The 23,725-nt window shown below is 36.3% G+C and overlaps 2 protein-coding genes across 5 annotated transcripts in view; one reads left to right on the forward strand and one right to left on the reverse strand.

The window, feature by feature from the left end:
* Positions 1-23,725, forward strand: part of Lmpt (four and a half LIM domains protein limpet) — a 527,685-nt gene that overhangs the window by 274,287 nt on the left and 229,673 nt on the right. The gene's annotated exons all lie outside the window — the stretch shown is intronic.
* LOC105188278 (uncharacterized) lies at positions 17,611-19,068 on the reverse strand. Its single transcript, XM_011149654.3, has 2 exons — positions 18,556-19,068; positions 17,611-18,395 (listed from the first exon to the last, which is right to left on the reverse strand). The coding sequence occupies exons 1-2, from the start codon at positions 18,725-18,727 to the stop codon at positions 18,136-18,138; spliced, it is 432 nt and encodes a 143-aa protein (XP_011147956.2). The 5' UTR covers positions 18,728-19,068; the 3' UTR covers positions 17,611-18,135.

The raw sequence follows: 23,725 nt of genomic DNA on the forward strand, positions 1-23,725 counted from the left end.
GTCACCAGCGACCCAAAAATATAACCTTATAGATAAGTTTCCATGTAAAATACGAAATTATTCACTCTCATCAGTTTTGGCACAAAACGTTGATTTCGAGTCTACCAATGAACTGGATCAGTAAACTTGGCATTAATACACTCTTATATACACCCTTATATACTTGTCATTAGTTATTAAACATTTTGGACGAAGCAGGATTCAAAGAGGTGTAAGTTGACAAGTGACATCAGTTACCGAGGCATTGACAAATAAGAGGCTAGAATAAATAATGGCTTTCGTCGAATTCGCGTATTCAATTATACGCAAATTTACAGCCGCGCAGATATATCTGTCGGATCTAGGACACCCTAGATGCAGACCTAGTCTGCGCGCGTCCATTTGGAGGTCTTCGTATACGCGTATTCTCGTCGGAATAGATTTCGCGAATATTGCTCGGAGATAAATCGGGAAACATTTTCACAGCAGTTATTCTCGGACGCTCGATTTCAACACGTGTCATTATAGGCGCGTTCAGATACGGCAGGATTTATGCGGGTATTCGTCAGCAGCTCGAATTAAAGCTCGTTCACACCGTAAACGCGATTACATCGCAAAATCTGCGTTTGCACACATGGTGACGTATCTCGTCTGTTGACAAATATTTATCGTAGGACAAATATTTTGGTTAGAAACTGATTTTAAGAGAAAGACAGCCCCCTTTTTTATTTATCCAAATATTTTCTCGCATTAATTTACTTTACTTTATTTGTTTTTTTGCTTAAACGGCTACAAACAATATTTTGCAATATAAAAACGTAAATTTATAATAACTCATAATTAAAAACACTAAAGTCAAATAATTACTAAAAACTTGGCAGTATTTAATCATTACAGATGTTTTAGTAATTTCCAGTATTAAATTTCTATAAGTGTTGCCAAATTTTCTTTATCTAAAGATGATTATTAATTATTAAGTGACATAACCGGGTATTTTCGTAGTTTTCGCGCTGTTCTTCACGAAGTGACCTCTACGCCTCTCTCTCTCTCTCTCTCTCTTTCTCTCTCTCTCTCTCTCTCTCTCTCTCTCATAGTGCTTCGTGCTAGTCCACACGAGCCTCTAGTTTGCGGAAAATACCAAAGAGCAATTAGTTTTCCAGTGACAATCGCGCATACACGTGCGTCACGTTCGAACGCGCACGGCTGTTGGCGCCGGGCCCACATTCGTGATCGAACGAGCGCATATCTTTATAGTCAGAGTAAATAAATGCATCGCGCTTATGTTGTGACAACTGCGCGTCCGAAACTGCACTTCGCGCGACTCTCTTCAGGCGAAGGCGCGGATAATATTTTCAACTCCAACGCGCGGAGCGAGCTTACGCACGTAAAGACGTCCAACATGACAAATGTGTTTATCTTATTCTATGATGGGCTGGCGCAATGCACACGTATATAATTAATTGCCAATCGCGTTAATCAATGCGAAACATGTAATCCACGCATTTTCTTGGCGATCTCCTTTAAAAATAAGAAATGTCATCGTATTATTGTGAAAAAATAGCAATGCACTTATTAATCCGCGTAAGCCGCTGCTTGCAAGGACTTGGAAAATAATTATTAACATTTATTTTTACCTAAGATATTTCAAAATTGTACTAAGCTTTTTCAAAAAACTTGTTTTATTACAAAAATATAAATGTACCTTCAATCATACATTTGTGCTTGCATTTTTATAAATATCACGTATTAAAAGTAATGATTTGACTCTTAGATTAGTTTTCTTTATTCTGCTTTGATATTGTTAATTATTTTTTATTATTTGTTTTATTTATTTATTATATTATTACTATAATCATGATTATATTTATAAAATTTTCACCGTGTCTACGTAGATCGATGTTATAAAGCTCCGAAACAATAGCAAAATGAACCTAAATTAATACTTATAATGTTATAATGAGAAATATATTTTATTCACTATGGTTAGAATTTGCAAAACAAAACGTCTCGTTAAGAATCATGGAACATCATTCTTTGTTATCGTTATTGAGAGAATACATAAACTTTTAAAAGTAAAAATTATATCGTGTTATAAAAATTTAACACGTTTGTTAATAGTGTCCAATATTTAAAAAAGATATATTCTTAAATATTATGTATATAACATAAGTTTTTATAAGTAAAACTTATCAGATTACTTTTTTTTGTAAGATATATATGTACATAAACTTTTAAAAGTAAAAATTATATCATGTTATAAAAATTTAACACGTTTGTTAACAGTGTTCAATATTTAAAAAAAAATATCTTTTTAAAGATTATGTTATTCAAAATATTCAAGAAAACCTAGCTACAAAAAATGTCCATAACATAAATTTTTATAAGTAAAATTTATCATTCTTTATTAGAACACTGAATTATATGGTTATTTTACTTGTTATTGTAACAAATTAATTATTATAATAATGCAATAAAAAATATTTAATATAAAAAATCTTGGCGCGGCTGTACCAAAAATTATATCGAACTAAAACTTATTTAATACATATATGACAGCATTTTTATTATAATATATTCTATAATATATTCTATAATGAAGGTTTATAATTTATTTATTATAATACTATACTTACTTGTTAATTATCCAGCTAAATCGCGTAATACCTGTACCACTTATAAATTGTATGAAGCGGTCCTTATAATTGAAGGTCGATCACCCTGGACGACGAGTCAATAAACACCGGTATTGATTTTTCGATGGCATAGCTCATCATATCGTCTGCTCAGCATCAGCTGATCGGCAATCAAATGACGTGCTTCATAACATACCAACAATACAATGCATACCAACATTCTCACTTTTTTATGCCTCCCTCTTTCACCCTTCTCGCCCGTTCTCTTTCTCGCCTGTTCCCACCCTCCCTCTCTCTCTCTCTCGCTCTCTCTCTCTCTCTCTCTCGCTCTCTCTCTCTCTCTCTCTCTCTCTCTCTCTCTCTCTCTCTCTCTCTCTCGCTCGCTCTCTCTCTCTCTCTCTCTCTCTCTCTCTCTCTCTCTCTCTCTCTCTCTCTCTCTCTCCCCCCCCCTCTCTCTCTCGCTCTCGCTCTCTTTCTCTCTGTCACACATTTTTACCTCCTGTATTCTAGCAATATTTTTCTCTCTCTTACTCTCTATCGCTTGCTCACTCGCACTCGCTGCTCTTTACTTCTTCAGCGCGCTCGTAACGCCTCTGGTGTCGGAAAAACGAGATGCATAAATCCCCTCTCCTCGGCGGTCTAGCGTTTCTTTCTTATCTTACTTTCTTACTGAATCGTAATTTTCCGTAATTTGGACTTTGTCTTAAAATATATATACTTGGAGACAACGTACACAAAAAACACTAGAACACTTTTCTTCCTATTTTTTAAGGCTGAATCAATTGGGACTAAAAAACGTCGATCGTTTCAGCCATTGCTGAGATATGAATATCTCACCTCGTTTCAACTTGCAGTTTCGCGTATAATAGGCACGGTATGCCTCGCGCCGTTCGGGCGCAACTTCGTTGCGCTTAAACTTGGCGCGAGGTACTACCGTGCCTCTTGATTATCACCAACTGTTTATCCGGCCGGAAACTCAACTGCTGTTGTGATTGGAGTTTTTCTGACCTTAACTTTACGATTTTCCGGTCTTTAAGCTATTTCGGGTTATCTATTAAGCAATCGATGAGAACTATCTTCATGAATAATCCTGTTATAAATATCCGAAACTCTCAAAAAGATTTCGAAATTTTGCGTACAGACGGAAGCTATTATAATCACTGATTTTGATCGGAAATGATTGCAATTACAGAAGACCACAATCTTTTATTTTATTATCTAACAACGATAGATCAACTCCTACAGAAATTTCTAATAATCCAAACACACGAATGAAATCGGAAATCGGAAGATCCGCGAAAACTCGCGTTATCGATCAATCATAAATCATAAGTACGTTATGAGAGAAAAATATTTACATTATTAATAATAATAAAAGTATTATTATTAATAATTAATAATAATAATAATAATAATGATAATAAGAATAAGAATAAAATTTATTATTAATAAAAGAATATTCATCCGGTGAGTACTATAATAATATATTTTTTCAATTAAAAATTTGTTTTTTCAAATAGAATGAACAATTACTTTTTTAGAAGATGAAAAATTACAGTTTTAAGAAAATGTATATTTTTTTCGAAAAAACATTGTTCAGGATAGAAATGTACGTGTATACAGGGTGTCTTTTGAAGATGAGAAATTGTGAAAATTAATGAAATCAAACTGATAAGAAAAGTCAAGTATCATTTTGCAAATAAGTATGAAAATTTCCAAATTATTAATTAAAAGAGCCTAAGTGTGGTCATTTTTAATTATTAATAATTTAGTAACTATTGCGATTTTTGCGAAATGATAAAGGACCTTTTTTTAGAATAACCTAATCTACAATTATATGACGGCTATTGTGCCTAGCGACAGGTTCAAGATTCAGAGTTCAATATTCAATATATTCATATCTATCGCTAGACATAATAATCGTCATATAATTGTAGATTAGATCATCCTGAACAAAAAAAACCATTTTGCAAATAAATACTCAAATTTTCACGTTAATTAAAATAGTCTCTAGATAAATCTTCATAATTTTTCGTTTCCAAAAGATCCCGGATATCCTGTGTATGTTAGTATTACATTATATAAGTTAGTATTATATTATATAAGTAAATATAATTATGAATATTATTATAAGTCTTTATAATTATAAATATTACAAGCTGTTATTTTTATTAATAAGTATAGTTAATAAGTACTCATTGAATATTTATTTTTTGGATTTTTTCTCTCAATGTAATAAGTTCTCTCACAAGTAATAACTTTCCGACATCATTTTTCCGACCGCTCGCAAGTTACCGAAAATCTTCCTCCTGTTTCGTGTATCCTCTATAATAGCGAAATTGACGAATAATTTCGATCAGTAAACTTTCTGTGTATGAGCAGTACCAACAATAGACGTCACAGCCTGTTATCTTTTGCACCTGCAGCAAACAAAACAGCCGGTTGGCTCGCATGAAGAAACGCCGGAGTTTTCCCCGCCTCGTCGTGCAAATCGTCTTAAGTTATCCGAGACGTCCGCACTAAACGTCCCCTCCCTTTCCTTTCCGTGCAGCAAAACGTGATAAGTCAGTTAGCAGTCTCGTTGCTAAGGATTCTTCGTCTAGGAAGCCTGCTAGCCGAGGCTCGTCGCCACGGTATGCGGCAATTGGCAATACATTTCAGATGCAGGGACGCAAAGTGGTTGCGACAATATAAGAGCCCCGTTACGACTGAAGCGACCACAACGAGACCGGAGAATCCGGATCGAGCGATCGATCGATCGATCGCGCGAGACAAATCTCAAAGTGTCCGGGATACAAATCGACGGCGCGCGGATCAGTTAACGAGCCTGGTCGCAGGCCAAGACGGTAACCAAGAAACGACTATGGCGACGTTTCCGGCTGGCTATGTTCCGCGGTGCATCTCATTGAGATACGTGCGCTCGATCTCACGGCGATCCGCCGACGGTGATTTAAATAACGCGAGCGAGCGCGTCGTCACGAGGAGGAAGGCAGGAGGGCGATAAAACGTAGTGAAACGGCGAAACCGGCGAGAAAGAGAAAGAGCGGCGAGAAGAAGAAGGGAAAGACACAAAGATATGGCCCACGCGCGCGAGCGAGCGAGCATTTCTGACATTTGCTTCACAAACAACGCGCTCCCGGGCTAATTGCGCCCGGCACTTGTCGAGGGCCCCTGCGAGATAATGAGGCGCTATTCCTGCGCGATAACCCTTATCGACTGAGATGCCACTGACTGCGAGAGACCGACTGCGCTCTCGCAGTCGGTGGCGTTCAGTGCCGCGACGAACGCCACGCGATCGTGTCGTCCGAGTATTATTACCATATATGTGACTGAAAGAGCAGAATACATATGTGTACATGTCATATATGTATACCGTATTTTGCAAGTGTTACGTGTTCTCCATTAGCGCGATTACCGCTTCCGAAAGGATTCATCGCCTGCCGGGCCAGTCCACGACCCCGAGCGCGTTCTCGAATGCGCGAAGCGTGCTTGAACCCCGTTTGACCCCGCCATCGATCCCGTCAGTGACGGAAATCCTGCATGATTGGTCCTGGGTGCGGTCCTTTTTTCGTCGATGCTTCTCTGTCTCTCTCTCTCTCTCTCTCTCTCTCTCTCTCTCTCTCTCTCTCTCTCTCTCTCTCTCTCTCTCTCTCTCTCTCTCTCTCTCTCTCTCTCTCTCTCTCTCCCTCCCTCTCTCTCTCTCTCTCTCTCTCTCTCTCTCTGTTAATTCTCGCTTCGTTCGCGACTTTAAATCGAAATATGTTTTTTCTATCAAGTTTTTTTTATATTTATGCACGCTTTTTTGTTACATATAAATGTCACTCTGACCTTTTAGAGAAGAGCTGGTAAAGTTTTTCACTAGTATCGACGTCACTGAGAGAACTATGCCTGATAAGCAGTTTAATCCGTGATTTTACCCAGTACCAACGTTTATCGATGTTAACATCTATCGATGATCTCTCTCTATATTGTCGAGTTATAAATAATTTATGCGACAAAAATTTCCTATACTTGTTATCGAAAAAGGTTGATACACTTCTTATCAACTGAGACCACAAATTATTCTCAAGTCTTTCGCAACAAACTATTTTCTTATCATATATTTATTATATTTATCTTATCGATAAATATGGAAAAGATAGATTCCATTTCAAAATCTGGAATTTAACAGCTGAGAAGGAATTATCGTTATATCTTTTTAGTTCAAGAGAAAGATATATATTTAATGACACAAAAATATATCATATTTTTGTACCGTTAAGTCTCTAAAGATTAATAATGATGCGTATAAGGTAAACGTACCGAATTATACTACTTTAAGCAAAAACTAATTTTTGAGAGTTTACTTTTGAAAAAGTAAAGTGGTATTAGGTAAGACTATGAATCTTATTAAAAGTTATTATTGTGAATTAGAGAAAACACATATACAGATTAGAAATAAACAAGATTATTTATTTATGTAAAAGAATTAAGTGCGAACTGCAAATGTCCCGAATTACGCCCACTGAAATTATAGGATGTACCAATTTATGTCACTGATTATGTACCAAATGACGCCACTTTATCACATCTGTTTTCAGCATAAATAATTATATGTTTAATGAAAAATATGAAATTTTTACACCTATTATCTATTCAAATATATTTATTAATTTAATATAATTCTTCATAGATTAATGTTACACTTTTGTTTGTCAGAAAAATAACTTTTTGAACTATTTATATGAGAAATTAAACCTTCAAATTTAATTTGAATTCGTATTTTTTGTTTTTTATTGGGTTAATGTTTTCTTTACTTTTTTCATTACGCAACCTCTTTCGAAATAATTTTTTCTCTTCTACTATTCATTATTTCTTTTACTGCTATGCAAGTCTTTTCATGTCACTCATCTGTGGAAACATTACATTGTAATAAATGTACGTTTTCATAAAATATTAATTTAATTATAAATTTTATCTATCACATAATCGTAAATGCTAATAAATCGTAAATGCTAATAATGAAATTAATTTATTCATACGCAACTTTTCTGTCATGAAGTTCAGAATTAATTTTAATAGGAGACTACTATCTACTATCTACTAACTACTATCTACACTATTTATAATTATTAATTTCATAAATAATTAAACATACTATTATATATCCATGTCGATTTTATACATTTTTTGTGTGTACATAAATCCTCCACCCATTATATATTATATTATATAAAAACCATATAACTTTACAATATTTTACTTTTTTATCATCTTTTATTATAGTTTAATCGTTTAAAACTAAAACATTTTATATTACTACCCAAAAATATCTCATTTTATCACATTATAGAGTACAATGTTACTTCAAAAATTAATAATCATTTAGAAGCAAATTCAGTCGAAAATAATCAAAAGTGACAGATCTTTGAAGTAGGCTTTTGAAATTGCTTTTCATGGAAAATCATATTATATTTTTGTATATTTACTTTAGTGAAGTCATTTGAAATTGCTTTTCATGGAAAATCATATTATATTTTCGTATACTTACTTTAGCGAAGCCATTTGACACATTATCACGACTGTTTTCCGATAATTTTTAGACATTTGCTCAGCTATGTTTTATTACGTGCGTAGAATAAGTTAAGATGACGTAATTCGGGTCAGTAACGTAATTCGGCACGTTTACCTTAAACATTGAATTATTAGCATCCATATTAGGTTACGAAATATTTCGCATGCGCGAAAACAAAGCAAAGATAGAGAGAAATGGAAGTTCCATGGCTTCACCAAATACACACCTGCGTGTCTGCAATGTGTCTGCATGAGTCAATATCGGGTGTCTCCTGCCGTTTCGAGTCGTATGCAGAGTTAAAGTCCGAAATTAATATCGGATAAACACGGTTTTTCCTTCGGTTGCCTAATGGAAGCACTCGGTCGGCTTACCGGAATGCTATAACCGGTGCAAGGCGGACGAGTGAGTTCGCTCAAACCGCGATTCACAGAAGGTCGTTCGGACGCGCGCGAATAAAGATAAACGCAAACGGGGCTAAGAAGCAGAATGCGAAACGGTTGCGAACAAAAAGAGGAATCTCGGAATAATCCGCGAGATTACTCACGACTGATGTAACCAGTATGCGAACTGTTTGACAAGGCTGTCCGTACCTTTTTGCTTTTTCTTGTTTCTTTTTTTTTCTTGTATCTCTTCTCCTCTTTATTTAAAGTAAACCTCTAAAAGAGAAACTACCAAGAACTCTACCGCCGTTCACGAACTCGTAATGCCTTTTGAGATTAGAATCTTTCTTCTTATCGTGGACGATAAGAAGTTTTCGGATTGCGCGCGCATTCACCGATAAAAGCGACAGTGTGTTCATTACGATTTCCACATATTTTTATACTTGCGTATAAAATATATATTATATTCATCTCTACTATATAAAAATTTTATAAATTATATTTTATGTTATATAAATATTCAACTCTCCTTAATATTATATTTATTAATATTTCATATGTATGCTGTATATTTCCACATATATACGTATAAAATTAATTATACTTTAATTCATATATATTGATATAAGAAGTAGAAAATTCGAGACAGCATATAGAATATTTATTAAATAAAGAAGTTCAACATTGTTTTTATGAACTTATTACTCTCGTTCTATTTATAGTGTTCTATTTATCTTATTATAAACAATAAAATATTCCTAAATCGTGCAAACATCCGCCGATAAAAGTGGCAACCGTATGATTTTCACGTGAAATTTTTATATTTACATATGCAATTATTTATTCTCATATTTATACAATTTATATAAGTTTATATGTCGCATATAATATTAAAGTCACTCAATATAAAATAATTATATATTTTATAATATCAATTTTTAATATTTAATATTTTAATTAATTTTTATATTAATCTTTACAATGTTTTACAATGATAATTTTTATAATAATAATTTACAATAATTATCCATATAAATCAGATTTATATAAAAGGTAGAAAAATCGTTAGTAACTCATTTTTGCGCATTCACGCGACATTGAACGGAGGGTCGTCGGCGTTCGCCGCTCTCCGAGAAGCAACGGCGGCTGTCGCGCCGTGCACGGAAAACGGTGACATAAAGCGAGACCAGGACAATGCTTCGTAATGCAAACCAACGTCCGAAGGTCGTCGTGCCTTCTTCTCCGAACAGAATACGTCGCCTCGTCTCTTGCGGTGGACAGACTACGAGTCAGTCGAAACTCGCGCGTGGATCGCCGCGGAAGGCGTTTCAACACGTTAACACACGGTAGTCGCCACGGTGCGAGAGGCCGAAGACGAAGTCCGAGGTCGATTCGTTGTGTCTGTCCGAAACGACGAAACGCCGGGAGAGGAACCGGACCAATAAAAATTCGAATGCGTAAGAATCCGTGAAGGAAATCTCTGTTCGTTATGCGTGTGGCGTCTCACATCATCTTCGCTCTTTTCCTCAATTATTCGCATGGTGGCGATACGCCGACTAATCGAGTATGCAAACGCCGGGTTTGTCCGCCGAAAAAGACTCACTGCGCGCGTATCGAAGGAACGATAAAAATCCCTGGTACGCCATTTTTTCGTCAAGTGCGTCACTGCGTGCGATTCATTTAACGGTAGTGTCGCGATACAAATCGTGCCGGCCGTCACGATGAAACATGAGAAAGCATCTCGGTGAATTAACCTCCCCCCCTTTTTCTCCCCGCCGCCGCCCTTGCGCGGAGTATAGTTCTCACATTCTTCTTTAACGTGCGGAATCACCGCTACGGTACTCGACGTCCTCCTCGCATGTACTTAGTGAGAGAATGCTTTTCTTCAATGAGTTTCGCAACGCATCCGTATCCAATAGAAAAGAGATTTTCTTCTCAATAGTTAACTTTTTCTTTTGGGATACGGGATGCGTTCTGAAGTTCTTTGAAGTAAAAGTATTGCAATTTTTTTTCCAATGATTACATTAATCGGTAGAATAGCCTTAATTAATCCGCAGTCACGCATATTAATTCGTGCCACGAGAGGAGAAATGTAGTTCCCCCACTCCGGCCATTCTGGTCATTCTCCGTCAGCTGTCAGAGGCCGGTCGGATCTAGCGCGAAATTGTTAGAAGCCGAAATCCAAACGAAATATAGACTTCTCTAAAGCCGATGTGTGTTTCCAGAATATTGTAGAGAAATTTTTACTAACAAACTGGGGCAACTGTTATCATGCTAAGGTGTTTGTTTACATTTCGCGCTAGACCTGACCGACCTCTGCTAGAGAATGACAGTCGAAGTGGGGGAACAACGCTTCTCTTTTCACAGCACGAATTAATGTACGCGTGTATATTAAGGTAACTAATATTTTCTTATGTATGTTCGTGTATTATATATGTATGTAATATATTCGGGTATTAAAAAAAATCAGATTTACAGGATAGATAGTACCCATTTTATTAAGAATATACAGGGTGTTTGGGATTTTTTGGAAACAAAAAATTATGGATATTAATTAGATCAAACTGAAAAGTCAAAAACCATTTTGCAAAAATCAATAGTTATTAAATTATTAATGATTGAAAACAACCACATCTAGAAGCTCTTTTAATTGGTAACTTGAAAATTTGCATACTTATTTGCAAAATGGTAAAAGACTTTTCTTCTCAGTTTAATCTGATTAATCTTCATAAATTTTCGTTTCCAAAAGATCCCGGACACTCTGTACATACAGTAAAAATCTATAATAAAAGATAGGTGTTTCCATCGAAAATAATTAGTTTCGATTGGGCCTAAAGTAAGCTCCGGACCCAAAATCTAAATAGCTCATCTGATGGCCCCGTTCAAGCCCTACAACTTTCATTTAGAACAATTTTTTCGAAAATATTTTTGAGATATTTCGATGTCTAAAGTAAAATGGGACACCCTGTATGTATATATCTCATAATATACACACATATTTGTTTTTAACTATTAATGCAACATAATTACAATAATAAATTTGGCAATGTTCTCGTTCTCTTTTTTCTTCGGATAATCAATAAATAATAAATCAATAATGCATAGTTCTAAAAATTCTAACAATTTACTTACATTACTTGTTAAAACTGTTCTACCGATTAATATATAAGCATGAACGAATAGATTGTTCGTCATATTTTGCATGAGTTACGGAATGCAACCGTCTTGTTCAATGAAAATATTCTCTCATTGAACAAGACATGTGCATCATGAAATTCGCATAAAAATAATAGTCAACGATTCTGTTCACAATTATGCGTCTGACAAACGCAACTTCGCTTCTCCGACTCGTCACGACGTCTCGCTTAATCGGCGCCGCGCTTTTCGAATTATGGAAGTGAAAGTATCCACATTCACAGCGAGCCGCACATTAGTAAGAGTGTCATTTCGCGATGTATCTGCCCGGTTCGTCAGCACTTTGTTGCAATTCATGCTTGAGAAATACGTGATTCATCGGCCGCGTCGGTATAAGAGAACGGTATCGGCGACGTTCGAATAATCCGCGTTACTAACCAACGTGAAAGTTCGCGCGAGCACGTGCTCTTCTCCCGGAACCATCGACGTACGAACATCTGGACCGAGTATGTACTGTGAATTCAGGCAGGGAGTGTAGTAATTTTCGGTAAGGGGAAAGTTACGGCACTTCGGGTCATTTGCCTGGACTTGCCATTACCATTCGTGCTCGTTTTGTTTATATATACTCGTTTGCACAACGATGTGCACACGTTTCTTCCGCTGATGAGGTTAAAAACGAATCGGATGGTCATGTTTGCGACTGCTACTTGCGCGCTTACGTGATAATCAATGATAATATACGTGAAAAGTGCTGTTGTATCAGTCGAATTGATGAATAACGCCATAATTGGAGATAATCTTCTTGAATCAATAGCAACATTATTGAGAATATATTGTGCATTGTTTTAATAAGTCAAATATTAACTTCAATAATATTGCTATTAAATTGAGAAAATTTACTTCAATTGTGGCATTACATTAACCAATTTTATCGACAATATTTTTTTCATGCACACGATGTAAATATTAGCTTTTTCATCACACGTGCTCTTATTTAGTATAAATTTAGATACTTTATACTTACGATTTTCGTGAATCCTTGTGCTACACTTGTGGCGTTGGATACCTCTTTGACTTCTGTCATAACTGATTACTACATAAACTCATCAATGGTGAATCATGATTGTTCGATGTGCTCTTAATAAAAATATATGCAAACTGCTGCGCAAAGGAGTATATATTTTACCGTACATTAACATTATAATATTATAGAATTTACATATACATATATATAGGGTATCCCAGACCATTCGGGACACCCGATTGTTTTGTAAACGCAACATTTTGGAAGAAAATGTTTTAGACAAAAGTTATATAGTTCCAAAGGGGATATAAAACAACTATATCATTTTATTTACAGATAACGTCGCTTTTGAGATATTCATTGATCATTTTTCTTAATTAGATTTTCTTAAATATTATTTCCCTTAAATAGAAAGCCCAATTTTTTATTATATAATCTTTTTCTACTAGTTAATTTGAATAACTTTTGAAATATGTTTTCTTTGCCTAATATTTTTTGAGATATTTAAGGAAAACTTGGTAACTTTTTCAACATTTAACTTACGATATCTCATTAATTATTAGGAATTAATTCTGTCCATCTGGCGGTCAATTGCTGTACTATATAATTTTCTAACCTCTAATGTCTGCAAAAGATTTTATTTTTTGGTTTTGATATCTCGCAATAATATTCAGTTGATAAACATTTGGGTTTATAACAATAACATCGTGTTTATCTGATTCGAAAATGTCGAAATTCGAGCCAAAAAAGCATTATTTCTGGGAAAGCATTATCTCTGATTTTCTGTTTTCATTTGAAGAAAATAGTCGCTGAAGCTCATCGAATGCTCGTAGAAGCTTATGGTGAAAGTGCTCCCACCGATAAATTATGCAGAGAATAGTTTCGACGTTTCAAAAGTGATGATTTCAGTGTCGATGACAAACCTCGTTCAGGTCAGCCGAAGAAGTTTGAGGACGAGGAATTGCAGGCGCTAATCGATGAAGATCCGTGTCAATCGCAACATGAGATTGTGCAATTGTTAAATATTGGTCGATTAACAATTTCTGTGCGTTTGGCAGCCATGGGAAAGATTTACAAAGAAGGACGATGGGTACCATACGAACTGAAAAAAAGAAACATCGAGAGGCGAAAATCCATGTTTGAAATATCGCTTGCCAGGCAAAAAAGAAAAGGTTTTTTGCATCGTATTGTGACTGGAGACGAAAAGTGGATATATTTCGATAATCCCAAACGAAGGAAATCCATTAGCAACCCAAGAAAACCATCCACATCGATACCAAAGAGGAATATTCACGGCAAGAAAGTAATGCTCTGTATATGATGGGACCAGAAGGGTGTAGTGTATCATGAACTATTAAAACAAAGCCAAATCATCACTGCCGAACTTTACCAACAACAATTAATCCGTTTAAACAACGCATTGAAGAATAAGCGGCCGAAATATGCAAAGAGACACGACAAACTGATCTTCCAGCACGATAACGCTCAGCCACATGTTGGAAAGATTGTGAAGGCTACGAGGCTCGTACCTTGGTAGTACTTGGCTGGGGCGTTTTACCTCACCTGCTGTATTCACCAGACATTGCTCCATCCGATTATTATCACTTGTTCAGATCGATGGCACAAGGGCTTTCGGGCCAGCACTTCAACAATTATGAAGAAATAGAGAAATGGCTCAATGAATGGATCGCTTCGAAGGACGAGTCGTTTTTCCGTCACGGAGTGTAATAACTACCAGACAGATGGAAAAAATAATAGCAAACAATGGCAAATACTTTGATTAATGTACTTTTTCATGTTTTTTCATACTAAAGTCTTTTTTTGGAAGAAAAAACGGATCGAATTAATTCACACACCTAATATTTGTCGAAAGGAAAAATGATAGACTTTTTTACTCTACTTGGTTTCAAGAATATATTCTTACAACTGCACCCTGGCTTTTGTTAATTTGATGATTTTGAAATTTCCAAAGGTCGATAAGTTAACAAAAGTTAGGATATTATTGTAACAATATATTCTTGAGATTAAATAGAGTAAAAAGGTCTAATATTATTTTTTCCTTCGGTAAATAGCTAGCGAGATATCGTAAGTTAAATGTTGAAAAAGTTACCAAGTTTTCTTTAAATATTTCAAAAAATATTTAGGTAAATAAGGTAAATAAAAAAATGTTTCAGACGAAAGTTGTTAAAATTAATCGGTAGAAAAAAATGATATAACAAAAAGGTCAGGTTTCCATTTAAGAAAAGTAATGATCACTGAATATCTCAAAAGTGGTACTATTTGGAAACAAAATAATATAGTTATTTTATGTCCCTTTTAAAACTATACAACTTTTGTCCAAAATATTTTTCTCTAAAATATCGCGTTTACAAAAAAAATCAGGTGATCCTAATAGTCAGGACTCTACATATAAATTCATGAAAATACAAATTCTTGAAAAAAAATGAAAATATAAATTCTTGAAAAAACACTACTTCCTTAAAAGCACTATTATAACTGATATATTTTGAAAGTGAACTGTTACAATCACTAGATTAAAAGTCACAACAATTTAACAGTCGATGAGTTTCATAATGTATTTTATATATAAAATGTATCTCTTCTGAAAATTAGCAAAAAATAAATTCTATCGAATACGGGATATATTATGTTTTTTGTTTTTAGTAATCGAAAATCAATTTCTCTTATTTAGGATGCTGGATGTGTCCTAAAATTCTTTGAGGTAAAAATATTGCAATCTTTTGTCTCGAAATAGACTTTATTACACGATTATTACAACGTGAGACGATTGATGATGCTAACTTTATAATTTTCTAAATTACATTTGTGAAGTATACTACATTGAATTAATCATTAAATTTACATTGTGTAGCATTTTTGTCATACTGATATACAATAATAAATTCGTTAAGACTCTTAGATTTTCATATTATATTATATTCAGGTCTCGTTCTCGCGATTAATACGTAGTACCGTCTTCTACGTCCCGTGGTGCTACAAGAGTTCAGAGAAACTTTTTCTTTCGCCCTTGCTTTCTCTACTTCTATGCTCTTCCATACTTCATATACGTAGTTTAGAGCTCGATGGACTGACTAGCGTATTAAATAAAAGTTACTGTAAATGCAGAGGTTGGGAATTATCGAATTGTATTAGGTGGGAGTAATCGCTCGAACGAGACCTTTCATATAATTACGATCAAACATCTCTCTGTGAGATCGTTTGATCGCTCAATTATATTCAGGTCTCATTCTCGCGATTAACACGTAGAGGTTCAAAGAAAGTAATTTTTATTTGCCTGTTCTATCCTTTTCGAACAATACGCAGCTTTATTCGTTAATGAGAAATAAACTGAACGTTTCTATAGGCTACTGGCTAAATCAACTGTTATACTTTATCACTGCAAAAGCGTTCTTGCAAAAGATTCTTTAAACGAAATAATAGTTCTGTTATAACGTCTGACAAAAACTTGCGAATATTTTGACCAACGGCATTTTCCTAATGGTTTCTAAATCCTTTCTTTCGTGTTGCGTGAAGTCGTCGCATGTCTCGTGGAGTGGGCTGTGAATTTTTCATTTATACCGCGAAACATTGCCGCCCTAATCCATTTGCTAATTGTTGCCGCAGATGCTGCTTTGAGTGGCTTTCTAGTCTGCAGAAGCAAATTATCTACCTCACTTCTCAATATAAATACCAAGTGCACTGTTTCTCTTAAATTCTAACCTTTCTTTTATTCGGCTCCATATCTGCTCTACTCGAAAAAGAATTATCCATAAATTGTGATCAGTGATGTGCTTCCACCGTGCATACGCAAGCGTTTCACTTTCGTTTCCAGTTACACACACAATTACTCTGTCTCTTCGTGTGACAACTCGTGTTCATCATTGGCAGCCATTGGTTTCACTGAATGGTTTCAAGTTTTGGCTGCGTTTGAATATTCACTGCTAGTATATCGGCAAATTGGCGGTAAAGCGCGCCGTGAAAAAAGCAGCATTTGGATGGCGTTTCATAAAATGTATTTTTCACGTAACGCGTAACCGCATAACCAATCAAAAGTGTTAGGGCCAGAGCACAGACTTCTGCATAACGCATAATACACAACGCATAAGAGAATCAACCAATCAGAGTTCTTTATTTCCTTCCTCAGGACAAAAATGTGCTCTGGCCCTTATGATATTCTGCGAGAAAGCACACAAAGCCTCTGGTTACGCGATTAACCGTTATGCGAAAAATACGTGCCATAGGATGCTATCCTTATTCCCCCTCTCTGGTGTTATTCTACGTTAATTTCCAGTAGCTGGCTGGTTTTATTACTCGTAAATGTTCAATGCTGGCGGTAAATAGCATTTGTCGTAAGTGAATCGTGTAAAAATAGCAAGTATGCATCAGTTTTACGAAAAAGAACAGACCTTCTGTAAGCAGAAAATAATTTGTGGTTTGACGATGCATCACGCTCCAAATAAATAAAAAATTATTTATTTATTATATAAAAGCTATTATTAATCAAATGCGAAAATATCGCATTAATTTAAGCGCATTTTTAACACACAATTATTGCGGTTTTAAAGCCAATGCAGTTGTATGCGCATTAAAAGCGCGTTATACGGGTATTGGCGCTCCTTGGGTTGTTCCAATCGGTGATCATCATGGCCTGGCTGAGCAACACTTTCATTCTTATGAAGATGCCAAAAAAATGAGTTGACTCGTGGATAACCTCAAAAGATAAGTCGTTCTTTCGACATTCGTATGCTGCCAGAAAGATGGGAGAAAGAAGTGGCTAGTGATGGACAATACTTTCAATGACATGTTCTTTATTAACTTTTTTAAATAAAGCATTCACGATTTTCACGAAAAAACAGCGAGAACTTATTCAAGTCCCCAATAGTATTTAAAAATAGACGTTTTCCAAATCTAATTTCGCTAAGAAATTGTTCTTGGAAATTAGCTTTTCAACTATACGTCCATCTTCCATTTTAAAGTGTTTCGTTGATATGAATTTATTAAGTTTCTTTAAATTCAAAACAAATCTGAATGTTCTGTGTGCTTTTAAAATTAAAAACTAAGAAGACACAAACTCTTCTCTTGGAGAAAACAAAGGATTCTCTTGAGCACAAGGTCTAATAGCCCTTAATGCCTTTATTTATTGCCTTTCTAACATAGTCAAGAGATTACGAATTTTGCCGAAATAACGGTGCCATTGGGATTCGAGATTGAAAAGGCTGCGACGTAAACTGGATCGTATAGCCTTTAATGCAGTTAAGAATAAACTTATTTCTGGATTAAGTTTCGGAGCTTCTGACAATATAGTCCCTTTTCTAGGAAATTGTCTCATAATTTCCTTCCGTAACTTATTCTCCTCCTCTTCACGTATCTTGTCATCTTCTTCCTCACCTTCATATAGATCTTTGCGCATCCAATTGATCCATTCTGCCACTAGCATTCTGCCACTAGCATGTCTGACGACTGAGCTGGCTCTGTTTTTAAGCAAAGTCTCTCTCGAGTTTCATTGCTGAGATTCATTACCATATCTGCTATTTCTTCCTTAGTAACCTCAATGGCTAATCTAATCTTTTGATCTTCTACTTCAGCCGTCCTAACCTCTTCGTCAAAATCAGAAGTTTCTGGTTTCGAGGAACTTTCTTCGCTCGCATCCTCCTCCACAAGATCCTTACTCGTGACAACTGCCGCTAAATCTACAACAAAACACACAGCTGACTTGCTTAAGTACGACCTGTCCTCCCTCGAAGGCTCATCGCCGCGAAATTTTTCTTATAAACGTGCGATATGTACTCCCTCTAGTGAAAGCTCATCGCTACGGACGTTTACGAGCACATTCTTACTGTTTATACTCACCATTTTCTTTGTCTTCTGTATGCGTCTGTGCTTGAGTGATAATAGTAGCGATTGGAGGTTCCCTAACCTCTTCCGTCGCTACTCGATTGAATTTTCTCAATCTCTTACGTAATCTTTTCATCTGTTCACTTATCTCATCAAATTCCGAATCGCTCAATTTCCTTTTTGACATCCTGCCAGAGAAATTTCTTTCCCCTTTCAATTATCACTCTGAGTTGTGGCTCCTACAAGCACAAAAAACGTTAGGAAGTATGGAAGACAGTGCTGGGAGATCCAAAGAATTTCCCACGCTACAGCGCATGCCTGAAGTGACGTAAGCTACATATATGTCAAATGACTGACTGTTTAAAACGCATGATAGAGGATTCATGGAGGGACCCGCGCAAAATATTTGTGTCTTCCGTAATTGTTTTCCCGCGTTTCTTCCGCGAGTGCATGGTTTAGGGTTAGATTACCCAGTAAACATTAAATATGTTATATTTATATTTATGTTATGTCACATCAACATTATAATTTCTTAATATCATTAATTAATGTAATGTAAGTGTTACTTAGTGTTTATATGTAATGTGTAAGAATATTGATAGTGCAATCAGTGATATCATAGTGCAATCTTAGTGCCATTTTTTGTTAAATAAAATATTAAGTGCTGTGAAAATGGATGACCAACCTTCAACCAGTGGCATCGAGAAAAGGAAAGTTGGAGCACAAAAATTTAGAACAGCGTGGTTAGGTATGAACATTTTTAAAGATTGGTTGACATGGCATCAGGTACGTTCAATAACAGTGAAAGTGTGTGATATTAAACATTTACATATCATTAATGATAGTACTAAGTATTGTGTTCAACATTAATATAAGTATTCTTTTTAACGTTTATTTGTTTTGTACAATTTTATTGTAAGAATATTAGTAAGGTTTTTCTGCAGTTTCCCTTGCTATTACAACAAATGTTGGTATTCATATATTATTTTTCTGCAGTTATTAAAAAATAAAATTATATGTTTATTATTAATTATGAACAGTATTCTGTTTCTTTCACAAACCTTTCTATTCTCCCTACAATTCCTTCATATTTTCTTTCAAATGAGGGATCTTACGCCCATATTAGATATATATTAGACTATAGATTGAAAATTACAGCTGGACCAACTTAAATAACCAAGATTACCTGATTTATGCGATTGCAATTTTCAATCCATAGTATCTTACGGGCGATAAAATATCTTTAAATTAATACGATACTGAGGCTCCCACAGCGTTTGCTCAATGTGCACGCCCAGAAATTCTCTGGATCTCCCAGCACTGATGGAAGAACACAGAAGTAGGGAAAGCAGGGACAAGGAAAAACAAAAGTCATTCTGAAGCTTGTGGCACCACGGGGTGTGGAAAGACGGTACTACGTTAATCTCTCGAATGAGACCTTTCATATAATTATGATCGAACATCTCTCTATGAGATCGTTTGATCACTTAATTTTACATGACGCATTGTCTCGAATAAATCGCAATAATTTTTCTTTCATTTTTCTATTTCTTCATTCTATTATATGATAAATATAAGTCCCATGTATTGGGTCTATGCATAATTCCGTAGCGAAATTCCGACAGATGTCGTTCGCAAGTTGTTTTTCCGCTCACACATGTGTCAAACATATGAAGTGTCGTACATTAAGTGAAAGCTGAAATTTGTGCCGACATTTTAAGAAAGTATTCATCGAGATCCGTGACATATGCGAAGTTTAATTATATTTTAAACATGGAGGAAAAAACGTCTATTTTCGGTACATTTTGCTTTTTTATTTTCTAAAAGGCAAAAACGCGTCGCAAACTTACAAAAAGATATGCGCCATGTACGAAGAGAATGCCGTAAGCGAAAGTGTGTATCGGAAGTGGTTTGTGAAATTTCGTTGCGGAGATTTTAATCTCCAAGATGCTCCTCGCTCTGATCGGCCAATCGCTACTGATGTCGATTAAATCAAGGCTTTAATCGACTCTGACCGGCATTTGACGACTACAGAGGTCGGACATAACCTCAACATTGACCAATCAACTGTTTCGAGACATTTACGGAAGCTTAGGATGATAAACAAGCTTGATGTTTGGGTGCCGCACGAACTGAGCGAAAAGAATTTAATGGAGCGAATTTCAGCTTGTGATTTGCTGCTCAAACGTCATCAAAACGAACCATTTTTAAAGGGTGATTTACACGATGCTACTTTTGACGCTTGACGCTGGCTTCTTTTGTCATCAGCTTCTCGCTTTCCTAGAGCGAATTTCTGACTGACAAAGTCGCCAGCTAGCGTTGGAGCATTTACACGACGCTAATAAACAGCATTTAGTCGCGTTTTAAGGAGAATTTTGCGGAAACGGTCAATTAAAAGGATCATGGCGTCAAGGAATGACATAGTTCAAGCTGCTGTCGTGCTTTTTTGCAAGAGCTCTTCAAGCAGAAATTCGTGGCTCAGTAACAAAATAAAAAAAAAAGAATGTGGGTACGTAAGTGGATAGGTAGAAGATTAACTCATGGAGCATTAAATAATTTTTTCAAAGAATTGGCATTGAAGGATCCAACTGCATACCGTAAAGTATTACGATTAACGTGCGAGAAATTTGAAGAACTTTTGAAAAAGGTGCATTCGCACAAAAAAAAGACAGTTTAATGTCGCTGGCCGCGAGCGGTAAAAGGACATGTTGAACTATGTCATAGCGACTAATAGACAATGCGTCTTCCAAATTTTAGACGTTAGCGAATAAAAATAAAGCGTCTAGAAGAAGTTTTCACCAGCGAATTCGTTGGCGACTTAAGTAGCTTGCTCAAAGCGAGTAAAAGCAGCATCGTGTAAATCACCCTTAAAGCGGATGATCACTGGCGATGAAAAGTGGATTGTCTACAACAATGTCAGTCGAAAAAGATCATGGTCGAAGTGTCCTATTAAGTAGCCATCTATTATTCCACACCATACATTTATTTTTTGTGGGTATTGTGTGTGAGTATCCCGCACCCAATTCGGATTCTCATCTGACCAGAAACGAAAATTTTGATTATTAACTTCTCCCGTTAACGTGAAAGTTGCCTTGTCTGTAAAAACAATTTGATAAGGGAACATGGGCCAGACATCTATTAGTGCCATCATTCTTTCACAAAAACCTATACGACGCTTCACATCTCCGTCTTGCAATTCTTGAACATATTGTAATTTGTATGGATGGAACTTATTTTTCTTTAAAATTCTCTAAACGGACTTGGGAACAATATCGTGAGTTTGAGCGGCTCTGTTAATAGTAGAATTGGGACCTTCAATAAATGTCTGCAGAACATCAAGTTGTTTTTCTTCGTTAATGGCAGGTCTCCCTGATTTAGGGCGATTGTTTACGCTACCAGTTTCTCTGAAACGTTCCATTGTTTTTAAGACAGTGGACTTATTAATTCGACGATTCGGATACGTCTCATTAAATAATTGACAGCAACGTACGACCGCTCGTTATCACCCCATCCACGCATCATGAGGATAGTGATTCTTTTACGTTCCGACAATTCGCCAGCCATTTTTAAAACGTTTAATTTTTAATTTGCCTAAGATCTGTGAGAACTGATTTTAAGCAGCCGTGAGAACAACTGATTTTAAGTAGCAGTGACAACAACTGATTTTAAGTAGCCGGTTGTTCCTGGATAATACGAAGTGCATGAAATTTCGAAATTTGAACGGCCGCCATTTTTAATGGGGGGTCGTAGCAACTTAAAATTTTAAGGGTGTATTTGTTATGAAAAGACCTTTCAAATGAACCCCTACTTGACCCTTAGTCCAATTTAAAATTTTCAACCCCCTTTTATCCCCGCGTATTAGGGGGTGGGGAATGATCGGTATCCATGTAATAGGGTAGCTTTTTTGAAAAATCAAAATACGTGTTTTACCGTTTTCTGATATTTTCATTTTTACAAAAATTATTTTAGGGTTTCCACACTTTTGACAAACCCTGTATAAACTTCTCATAATAGAATCAAACTTTACACATCGACTAGTAAAATTGCTGCCAAATTTACAAACACTCGTTTATGTCGAATGTGAAGAAGATGCGGTGGAGCTACCTGAAGTGTCACAATTTTCCGTTTACGTTAATCTTTTTCGCAGAATGTTTTGTCCAGTCCAGTTTATGCGTTTGTGGCCCAAGAATCGATATTTTCCGTACGAAAGAAAAGAGAAAGAGGGAGAGAGAGAGAGAGAGAGAGAGAGAAAGAGAGAGAGAGAGAGAGAGAGAGAGAGAGAGAGAAAATTTAACCGCAAATACCAGCACAGCGTCTCTATTTGTAATCGCGTTAACTTAACTCGATTTATCACGTCACGTGTATGTTTCGACAAACTGTGCCGCTCTCCCTCCCCCGCCCCTCAGTCCCCGGTCGCGGTCTCGTGTGATCCCGTTTGACTCGGTTTGGTTTCAGTTTTATATCGAAGGTCGAAGGCATCTCCGCGATCGTCACGTTCTCCTCGGCCGCTATCATCGCGTTCTTATCAGTACCGTTATCAACGCAGCTCGATAAAAGTTGCCCAATTCGCGAAATCTTCTCCAGCTGACTGCCGCCTCAAGTCCCGACCTTTAACGAAAGCCCCTAATTGGTCTGGTTGAGCGCGCTGATCGTCCTCGATAGGGTCGCACGGGACATGGTGTGGGACGACGGGCTTTCCGTGAAAGAGTTGTCGGAAATGAAGAAGAAAACGCCGCGGTTCCCGTCGCGGGAGCGGAACTTTGCGATGAGAAGACGAGGTCCACGCAGGTCGTCCTTGATCCTCGGAGGGGCATCACCGATCGGCGCCCCTCCGGCCGAGCCGCAGGATGCGGAGTCTGGCTGCCACACGTATGAGGATCCTTGCAGCAGCGACTGCAATGTGTAAGAATTTCTTTTACTTTTATTTATAGACTTAAGGAGACAGACTGCGCGCGCTCTTATGAGACGGCTGACGGCGAGATTAAAGGACTGAGATACGCTCAGTCAAATGTGTTTTCTTTGTCAAACGATACTCTGGGAAGGATCGATCGCAGATGAAACAGAAGAATGAGAATAAAATATAGTGAAACATAGTGAAAGAAACAGAGGAGTAATGTGCATCTCTTAATTAATGGTATTCTCTTTTTTGTGTTTTGTTCATTCGATGAGAAAGCACATACCTTGC

The sequence above is a fragment of the Harpegnathos saltator genome, unplaced genomic scaffold, assembly GCF_003227715.2.
Source record: "Harpegnathos saltator strain DR-91 unplaced genomic scaffold, Hsal_v8.6 scaffold176, whole genome shotgun sequence".
Taxonomy (NCBI): domain Eukaryota; kingdom Metazoa; phylum Arthropoda; class Insecta; order Hymenoptera; family Formicidae; genus Harpegnathos; species Harpegnathos saltator.

What these genes read in the sequence shown, in the direction of transcription:
- LOC105188278 (XM_011149654.3), bottom strand. Translation starts at nt 18,727, where the DNA reads ATGTCAAAAAGGAAATTGAGCGATTCGGAATTTGATGAGATAAGTGAA. An exon ending in TACAGAAGACAAAGAAAATG is followed by an intron (nt 18,396 to 18,555) that starts GTGAGTATAAAC and finishes GTTTTGTTGTAG; the next exon opens with ATTTAGCGGCAGTTGTCACG.